Source organism: Phyllopteryx taeniolatus, chromosome 20 (assembly GCF_024500385.1).
Source record: "Phyllopteryx taeniolatus isolate TA_2022b chromosome 20, UOR_Ptae_1.2, whole genome shotgun sequence".
Taxonomy (NCBI): Eukaryota; Metazoa; Chordata; class Actinopteri; order Syngnathiformes; family Syngnathidae; genus Phyllopteryx; species Phyllopteryx taeniolatus.
This window is the reverse complement of record NC_084521.1, coordinates 11,070,649-11,081,167: the sequence shown is the minus strand read 5'-3', so window position 1 is coordinate 11,081,167 and position 10,519 is coordinate 11,070,649. Positions and strand designations below refer to the sequence as shown.

General features: G+C 39.7%; 1 protein-coding gene across 3 annotated transcripts in view; it reads right to left on the bottom strand.

Annotated features, from left to right (window-relative positions):
* Positions 1–4,838: 4,838 nt before the first annotated feature.
* Positions 4,839–10,519, bottom strand: part of nrp1a (neuropilin 1a) — a 69,445-nt gene continuing 63,764 nt past the window's right edge. For all 3 annotated transcript variants that reach the window (XM_061758276.1, XM_061758275.1, XM_061758277.1), the window contains exons 13-18: positions 10,060–10,107; positions 8,506–8,649; positions 8,010–8,287; positions 7,787–7,883; positions 7,630–7,683; positions 4,839–6,468 (exon numbers count right to left, since the gene is read on the bottom strand). In XM_061758276.1, the coding sequence (XP_061614260.1) occupies positions 6,182–6,468; positions 7,630–7,683; positions 7,787–7,883; positions 8,010–8,287; positions 8,506–8,649; positions 10,060–10,107 (908 nt within the window). In that variant the 3' untranslated portion in view covers positions 4,839–6,181. The remainder of the gene's footprint in view (positions 6,469–7,629; positions 7,684–7,786; positions 7,884–8,009; positions 8,288–8,505; positions 8,650–10,059; positions 10,108–10,519) is intronic.

Genomic DNA, 10,519 nt, shown 5'->3' with positions numbered 1-10,519 from the left:
CCCACATCCCAAAAACTTAATTGAAGACTCTAAATTGCCCGTAGGTGTGAATGTGAGCGTGAATAGTTGTTTGTTTATATGTGCCCTGCGATTGGCTGGCGACCAATTGAGGGTGTACCCCGCCTCTTGCCCAGAGTCAGATGGCCTTGGCTCCAGCACGCCTGCGACCCTTGTGAGGATAAGCGGTACGGAAAATGGATGGATGGATGATTTTGGATTTGGAATTTATAACAATATACAGTACAAGCAGAAGCATATGGAAAGCACACTAGTAGAATGATTGCGTAATGTTTTTCTACTACTTCCTTCCACTAGTGCAGTTCTGCAAAGTAGGGCAACTTTGGTGCACTAGTAGAAAAACTACATACAGTATGTTACTAGTAACGTAAAACTGTGCACTAGTTGAGATTTGCATGCTACGAGAACTACTAGTGAAGTACAAGATGTTAATTGGTCGAGTACCAGTAATAGTATGATTGACACCAAAGAGCCTACTAGTTCATGGAGCTTAAGGTGGAAATCAAGGATATTGCAGCTATTTTAGCATTTATTTGATATCAAGGATGCCAAATACATGCAAAGCCATTTGAGCACTTATTCAATATCATTGATATTCAGCCTAAGGTTGTACCAGTAGGCCAAAAGTGGTACTAGTAGTGGAAAATAATTACTGGCAGTTGTTTCACTCGTGTGCTGTCTTACTAGTGAGGACAAAGAGCCTACTATATATGGATATAAGCTGGATATGAAGGATATCAAATAACTGCTCAAATGGCTTTCCATAAATACCCACATACTCAGGTCTGATATCATTTTCAGTTAAAAATAATAATTTGAGATATGTTTATTTTTAAAACTTCATAGAAAACATTTCTGTATGCACAAAGTACACACACTGGACAATCCCAAAGAAAACAAACCATCAACTCCGGAAGGGTCTTGAATCCTGTTTAGTCCCCAAGGAGTGTTTAACCAGAGAATGCAGCTTAACCCCCATGAGACATGTAGAACGCTGACTCTGCATTAAAAGGCTGGAAACGCTGCAGTTATTATATTATTCCTGCCCTTTACTTTCAGGATTTGATTTGACCCAAGAAAAGTACACTCGCTTTTTTTTTTTTTTTGGTATCACTTTCCTTTCAACAAAAGTCCTGAGGGGTATTACAAAGGTAATGTTTCATAGGCAAAATCAGATCATATAGAACCCAGAATAACACCAATATGTCAGACAACAAACAAATGAGGAATTTCAAAAGATGTACACAGTTATTTAGCATGCGTTTCCAAACCAGAGGGCAGATTTGTTTAGAGTTAGGGGCAGGATGTGATGAAGCGATGCATCATGTGTAACAGGAAGTCAGACATTTGACAAATGTTATCAGAGAAGTTTAGCAACGCAATCACAGCTCAGGCAAATCCAACGTTGACTTGTTTCAACAATATCCACAACATCCTATAGTAAACAGATAGGGGAAATTTGGGGGGAAATGGGAAATGTTGCGCGAAAAGCTTTAAGTTTGGTCAAAGGTTACAAAAAAAGAATTTAAAAATATAAATCCCCTGTTAGCTATAGGCAATTGTAGAGTTAAATACGATTGAATGGCGTGCAATTTACTGGCATTTTGTTGAGTGTGTACCCACATCTCACAAAATATCTGCTCACCTCTCACACCCTTAGGATATGCTTCTATACAAAACAGAACTACAAACAAATTAGACGAATTAATGAATGTGTACTCTTTTGCCTACTACCTACTGGTAACTGCTCATCTGCTGAATACTCTAAAATCTAGCGCCTCCTTGTGGTCAGCTTTGGCCACTGCAGTCAAACAAGACAAAATGCAGTACTTACTTAGCACGTTCCACAGTCAATAGAAGAAAAACAACAACACCAGGTAGAATAATACAGCTGACACGTGACTAATTAATATTCTTATATTTTAAGTGCAAAATCAATCAAATTTGAGTCTACAAGATTTACTTGAATAATAAAGCTGTTTATACCCTATATACTATACGCTGTCTATCTGGTAGTCACTGATGGTGTAGTGGTACACTCGCCTGACTTTGGTGCAGGCAGTGTGGGTTCAGTTCCCACTCAGTGACGGTGTGAATGGTTGTCCGTGTCTATATGTGCCCTGTGACTGACTGGCGACCAGTTCAGGGTGTAGTCTGCCTTTCGCCCAAAGTCAGCTGGGATAGGCTCCAGCGTCCCGTGACCCTAACCAGGATAAGCGGTGTTGAAAATGGATGGATGGATGTCTATCTGGTTCTAATAAGGGACCACAGAACCAGATAGACAAGATTTGGGCACATAGCACATTTATAATGCACTACTTCGAGGTCAAAAAGTCACTTTTAACAAAAAGCAAAAGTGATTTTTCAAATGTGTTTTTAAGATTGCTAACTTCTCTTTAAAAGGGGGAGTTTGTAATGTTCAGAAAGGAGACCCAAAGAATTTCATCACTGAAGTACGGGCAAATAAATGAAATACCTAAACCTTGGTCATAGGTTGATGTATGATATGTAACATGTTACATTACATTACATTGTTATATTTACAATGCTCCAGTCACGCACAGATCGCTGAGTCCTCTTCCGCAAGTAAAAGACGTCTCATGCGAGACCATTGCGCTGTCTGAAGTCGGCTATGGTGACGCCCACACCAGTGCAGATGTCCCACTTTTAAATTACTTGTCTTACACCAGTCCACGAAATTGCCAAAACCAGGTCTAGTCCGCCTCCCCACAGAGTTACACCAAGCGCAGCGCTGGATTTGTGCTAGTCACGAAATTAAAGCTTGTAAATGTTTTGCTGAATAACTCGCACACAAAAACACAACCCAACCTTACCAGTTGCCACTTACCTGTGAGAAAATGTCTTGACGGGGGTTTGGTTCCCGGTCGGTCCCTTTAGTTAGAAGTGGCTACTCCACCACCAAGCTGTCATTTATGAAAAAACATGATCAAATCCCTAATACCAAAGTAGTAATTTGTATTTTTACAGGTTGGGGCGACATTTTTTAAGGTAATGGGAAAGGAGTGGCTTTTGCAAATGTGCTTTTCTTTTAAAAAAAATAAATAAATCTATTTGTCATTATTCGCCGAAAAACACATATTTGGAGATTTCTTTGTGTGTCCTGACCAAAGCAATAAGAGTATAAAGTTTAAACATTTCAGAGTGGAATGTCCATTACTTTGTTACTTGGTGCCTGCAATTACTATTTTAACACATTCATTACTTCAAGTGATTGATAATAAAGTATTTTTGTGCCACAAGAGGCCATATGTCTTTCGGGGGAAAATGCCTGATTTCAAATGACAGGCTACCATGAAAACCAACTAACTCAAGCTTACATCAGTGTCTCATTAGTGGTCAGTACACACCCTTTTTTACGATGCAATCATTTTGACCTTTGATTACATCCAGTGGTGGTAAATCCTCACATCACAGACTTTGTAATTTTTTTCAAGAAGTGCAAACAAACACAGCATTCCTTTCTCGAAGGTACATCCTATTAATAATAATAAAAAAAGTTGACATGCTTCTTTTTCAAATAAACTCCCAAAGGGTAAATTTATGCCATGACTTTACTTATAGTGCTGATTCTTCCTGTGAAGGATCAACAACCAAACTTAAATAAATGGTTGACCTTTTGAATGGTGCGATCTATAGAATGAGCACATATGTATCTTACACCATTTTCTCATAAATCAGCATTTTGAATCACAATACAAATGCTCTCTTTTTAAGGCGTTGCTGTTTATTATTTTCTTCCTACAACAGCAAATTACAGAAGCAGTATTGAAAATAAAAAAGTATTTTCTTGTTTTATAAAAAAAAAGCACAAAATTGTAATGACAGTACAAATTGAGGCAATTATATGCCATTCAAATGAAAGTGGGAATATCTATATATCTTTTTTTCAATAATGAAAACATCAGTATTTTACATTTCAGAATTATATCACATAACCTGAAATTATATATAAAAACATGAAAGTATCAACACTATGTGTATTTTTGACTTCTTTTCTTGTTTTTCTTTGCAAATATTCACTAGAAACACACAAGCATTTGAAATATAATATTTATCAGTGCAACATTGTTTCTTTTGAGTCCACGCTACAGTATTCTTTCCCCCCTACTTAAGCAGCAGATGTTGCTGGAGCTACACGTTTTTTTTTAGAGCTGAAAGCACAGATGTTATTATGTTTAGCGGTGGAGCAAGGTGGCATGTTAAATCCTGAAATCAACAAGCTGAGAATGTGTTCACCATAGCACAACACACAAATCACACAACTGCAAAAGATGTATGCTTTCTCACGGTCAATTTTTTTTTTGTGTGTGTGTAAAATACACTACAGAGTTGTGGGTCCCCTGCAGGGATATTGTGCCCTGATGCTGTAAATTTCCCCCAAAGTTCATCCTCCCACCACTCACAAACAAACAAGAATCTCCGTGGGGGTTCTGGAGCGCTCACACCAAGGTGATATTGAGCCTCTTGTTGCTTAAAAAGCCATCAAAAAACACACTCTTACATTTCTTTACATTTCTCTGTTTATCCCCATCTTGAGTTTCTCTTTAGTTTATTCCTTTGCGTCTGATGCCGACTCGTGGTGATCTGTGGTCTTATAAAATGACAGTAAGACCCCGGAGTGAAGAAAAAGAGGGATCACCAACCTTTGGTAAAGTGATGGAGGCCAGGTAACCTGAATCAGGTGACCTCACTCAATCCCCCATTTCACCAAACATTCCATTCTACTGAGAACAGCTCTGACATCACATTATTATGGCTCCTACTGCTTTGTGTGTGTGATTAAAGTAATTATAGCACCATTCGTCAGTTCACCCCTTTTAATAGATTTCTATCAGTAACAAAGTGCACACAAGCTGCATTGTTCACATAGCTTTTCCTCAGTGAGCAATCCACAGTGACATTTAGAGGTGGTAAAGCAAAAATGATTGTTGTATTTTTTTGGTATGTTGGTGGCTCTACCAACAAAATGAGCATGTTATGAGAGCTACATGAGAGACAGATGATAATGCAATTAGGTGGATGTTGAAAAGCGCCAGAAGTTCATTGTTTCAGTTTTTAGAGTGTGTTTTGCAGTCTTTTTTTTTTTTTTTTACTCATTCATCCTTCAATGGTTTTAATGAAGTGGGTGTTTTGATAACAGTTGGCCTGAATGTTTGTTTGAATCATTGGAACATGGTCACAAAAAATGTCAAATGAAACGTTAACACTGCACCATCCACAACACAGTCAGGAAATTGTATTTACACACACATTCGTGATTTGCACACAGACACACAATGAAAAAAGGCAGATTTTTTTCTTATCACTTTCTTTAAAAAAAGACAATAAAATATATTAAAACATATTTACAGTGTGTGGTTTTCAGACACAAACAAATAAAACACAAGCATGTGACAGACTGATAGATTTGATACCATTTTGCAGGTACTTATATGATCATGTGCCCCTGTTTTCTGCCCTTCGTCATAAATTAAGGAAAGTACAGTTAAAAAAAAAAAAAAAAAAAAAGACCATCCGATATGTACTAAAGGCACTATCAGACCCATAAATTACCATGGATGTGACTTTCATTTTGGAGTGAAGGAGGTTCAAAGGGGGTGGGTACATATATCAGATTCATGGATTATGAGCACACCCTGTATGCCATAACATGGGCAAATTTATAGTTTTGCCAGATATGGTTAATTTAGGATTTTAATTTCAAAACTTGAAATTCTTCACCTTCATGAACTCAAATTAAACAAAAATCATTTATTTTCCAGAAAATGATAAATACTCTTAACATTATTAATAAATTGGTCTCAACACCAGCATCCGATTGTAAAAATGAATGGAAAATCAAAATAGAAAATTAAAATTTCATCTACGTATCTGTACATCTTTTTTTCTGTATTTATTTTTGTACACAGTGTCCCCTACTGATAGGTTCTTTTTACTGCAGCTCCTGAGAAATGCGTGGATGAGTTCAAACCTCCCGTCGGTTCCTGAATCTGTCCCTCATCCAGAAAGCTGAGGGTAATGGACGGTCCTTAGAGTCCACCTTCTCGTATAGACATACGAGAAGATGTAGCTACAGTGTGTCCCGTGCACGCTCTCAAACCTGTGCACATCACAAAGTCACATGAATGTGCTGGTTTGGGTCTCACGCCTCTGTGTATGAGCTCTGTACATTGAGTTTGTCCTTCTTTAACTTGACGCCGTCCACCAGTTCAAAGTTATAATTTTCCAGGGCTGATAAGTTCCTTTCCGACATGCCTCCATGCGAGCAGGCGCAGTAAAGGACAACACCGCAAATGGCGCCCAAGAAAACGCCCAGGGCGGACATAGCGATGATAGTGATGAGAATAGGGTCAAGTGTCTTTAACATGTTGCCAGCTCCACTGATCTGGTTGGTCTCCACAAAGTCCGGGTATTCTGTGATCTCCTCAACTGGAGAGGGGGATTGAAAATGAAGCGATATGAGTTTAAATATAAGAAATTGTAAGGCCAATAGTAAGTGACTCGTTACAGAATTGGAGGACATGAAATTTCAAATAATGCATGCACCAAATACAGAAACATGCACTTGTGTAAATTATACATAGTTGTAGCTGAGAAAATTTTTTACAGTAGCTGTAGTAAAAGTAATTCCTAATTATAAATTATGAAGCACTCGAGCACCCCCTAAAATGGCTTTATTCTCTTTTGGGTCAGGTAGGCGGCACGGTGATTGGTTAGAGCGTCAGCCTCACAGTTCTGAGGACCGGGGTTCAATCCCCGGCCCCGCCTGTGTGGAGTTTGCATGTTCGCCCCGTGCCTGCGTGGGTTTTCTCCGGGCACTCCGGTTTCCTCCCACATCCCCAAAACATGCATGAATTGGTGACTCTAAATTACCCGTAGGTGTGAATGTGAGTGCGAATGGTTGTTTGTTTGTATGTGCCCTGCGATTGGCTGGCAACCAGTTCAGGGTGTAACCCGCCTTCTGCCCGATGATAGCTGGGATAGGCTCCAGCACGCCCGCTACCCTAGTGAGGAGAAGCGGCTCAATAAATGGATGGATGGATGGGTCACGGGTATGCTGGAGCCTATCCCAGCTAACTGCGGGCAGGAAGCAGGGTACACCCTGAAATGTTTGCCAGTAAACCCATCATAGAAATAACAGATATAATACGTTTTAAATAAGATGTTTTGGTATGACTTCATTGACTTCATTCCTTGTAATGGTTAAAAAAAAATGTTTACTCACAACATAAATGCAAACCTGTTACTAAAATCTTTTAAGCCATCTAGAGGATGCTGTATGTAAGGCACATTAATGACTATTGACCTTTAAAATTAAGACTGAGCTTTTTTTTTTTTTTTTTTTACATTTTGATAACAGTGGTTAATTTTGACACTTGGATTACAGTTTATACTCTTGATTTTAAAAAGATAAATACAAAAATAACCTGCACAGTTAATAATTATTACAATTTGTCATTATTTTCTATGGGATTCCCCCCCCCCGCAAAAAAGGGAGTGTGAAGTCTACCAGTGTTCCAGAACATATTGTGTTCAACCTTAGCGTTTCCACGTTATGTATACGTAACAGTTCCAAACAAAATGACTTACTGATTTCATTAAAGTGATCCTCTGGGAGCATTGGCTCAGTGGGAACATCTGGATCTGTCCAGACAGAGAATGTACGTCAAAACTTCAGCCAAAAAGCATATACATTTCACAGTGTGCTTTCAAGGTCTAGTTTTGTCCTGTATTGTGAACCTCTCACCTTTACAGTCTGCTGCAATGAGGCCACTGAGAACCTTAATGTCATCCACTGCAATATCTCCCCTGCTCTTTCTCTCTACCAAGCCTTCAATCACCACCTAGAACACAAAACACATTTGCGTTTTACATGATGTTCTAATGGGAAAAGCACAAAAAGTGAAGCTCATAGAGAGGATGGTAAAAACCCTTTTTGTTTGTTTAAATTGCAAAAGAGTTTAACTTACCTGATATGGCCGGTTTGTACGTGGCAGTAGAACACGGCCTTCCCTCCAGCGGTTACCCTGGTGACCGCTGATAGTCCAGAGCAAGATGTCAACGGGTCCATCAACAGTCCGTTTGCGCTGTTTGATATGTAGTGTACCAATGTGTGACCCGAACATGTGGTACCAGAATGACACACACAGTTCAGAGTCTTGGGAGTCGACCTGAGGGCTGACTAGCTGTGCCACCTCTGTCTCTTGTAAACCCGTCGCCAAGGTGTAGATGAAATTTCCTGAGCCACCTATTGGATAAAAAAACGTGTCTCAAAAGCCCAACATTGCAGGTATTTTTAAAAAAAAAATTGTTATATGCCATTGTAACAGTACAATGCCATTATATGCCATTGTAACAGTACCAAATGGTAATATATATTCACTGACTACAATATAAGATATAGTGAGGCACAAAAGGGCGGTATATATTACTGTATATGGTCAATTTCAAGAGTGGAGCCCGCACCTGTATGGTCCATGTTAGGTCCGGTGTTGAGGGTGGGAGTTCCGCTAGATTGGATTTGCCACCGAGAGCCAGTGTCTTCAGAAGTCCACCTGCAGAAGGACGGGTCATTGGCCCAGCCAAAGTCGCAGGCAAACCACAGAAAATCTGCAAATGTATTTAGAAGATAAAGCGATTGGACCACATTTCATAACTCACAGAGAATATCCCAACAGGCCTGGTTGTAGTCATGCAATTACATAAGAACATAAAGGGATAGAGAGTGCAGCTTCATCCACTTATTACATTGAACTGGAAACAGTAGAGGGCAGCAAATGACTATGGAAAGTGTGCTTTGAACCACCTAGCAGCCCAGAGCGAAGGGATAACCATTAATTCAGTTCTGGGGATCAGAAAGGACAAAGGCCAACGTTTGGCTCTGCTATTTGTCAATGTCTTTATGTCTCCAAAGTGTTCTGTCTGTTGTACTAGAGTGGCTCCAACTACCAGAGACAAATTCCTTGTGTGTTTTGGACATACTTGGCAAATAAAGATGATTCTGATTCTGATATTTTTATAAAAAAAAGTTACTGTTTTTAAAAAGAAAAATATATAGTGGGAGGGGTCCCTCAGAATGTGCATACAGATGGGTGACAAGAGAACAAATGAGTTGCTGGCATGCTGTCTATTTAAAAGCTACATTCAATAGAAGCTATCCACAGAGACTTGTGGATTTTAATGAGAGCGGGGACTTGAGGTTTGAAGACAACTATGGCAACAGTGTAGGGGCCCCTTTCCAACAATGGCATTCAGCATGAACACATGCCACACTTCCATAGATGCCAGAAAATATGTGGGTGTTATTGCTTTAGTGTTTTTAAAAAAATATATATATATTTTTAACTGTATTAAGAACTCTGTCTGGAGATGTTCACTATGGTCTCAATCATGGCATGAAATAAATCTCTGGGATGCCTATATTTACCAACTGAACACAAACAATGCAGTTATCACACATCAAACATGTTATTACCAATAGAACTCCCACTCCCAATTAAACTGACTTTGGCAATTTTGTTCCATATTTAGATCTTGCCAAAGCTCATTAACAGTAAGGTCTATGATTAGGGTGCATGACATATTAGGTGAGACTGGGGCACAACTACTAGTTTGACCTCCATCAACATGCTATATGCAATGTGTATAAGTATGAGTGCATGCAGCCAGAAAGCAGTCTCAGTTGAACACATTGCGTTACCGTGTTTGAGTGTGCGGTATGTGCACGTTTGTGCCAGCCCGGTGATTAGTGATTACGCTGAGGCAGCAGCAGAGCGCCCGTGCTAATCATCTTTGCATCACACATTCTGCCTCAGCAGGGGCCTCTGAGGAGCTTATCATCAAATTTAATAACACACATACATCAGTAGATGGAGGACTTTATGAGGCACGATAAAACAGAATGGAAATTAAAGCAAAACAAACCATGAGTAGATAAATATTTTCCCATGGTGGCACCACACAAACATTGTCAACTATATTTTTTGTTAACCAATGGAATCCGTAGGAGCAGAAACTAACCTGGGATGATATCCGCTGCAACCGTTGTGGTCTCTGTTGTCGTACCACCTGCAAAAACGCAACACATTAGGACAGTTGTCCAAATGAAGCCATGAGTCGACCTTGATTTCATTCCCATGCACTTCATGCATCCATGCTGGATGCAACAACGCTGCCCTCTCTACAGTTACTTATGCAACAACCTCCTCAACACATGGCTGAGATGGTGTCATGCTCTTCATTGGAGACTGCAGGTTAATGGGGAGTGCAGGCAGCAGTGCAGGCTCAGAGCATTACTGGGTTAGTGGGAAATTAGGCCAATAGGCGTGAGTGGGAAAAGCACTTGAGGGAAGGACCAGCAAGGTGAGCGATAAAAGGATTGGAAAGATTTGAAGCAGATGTGTGCGTGTGAGAGATCTGAAAGTACTGATCCCCTGCTTTCAGCTTGCATTGGAATGGAGCAAAAAATTACTGAGGTGGG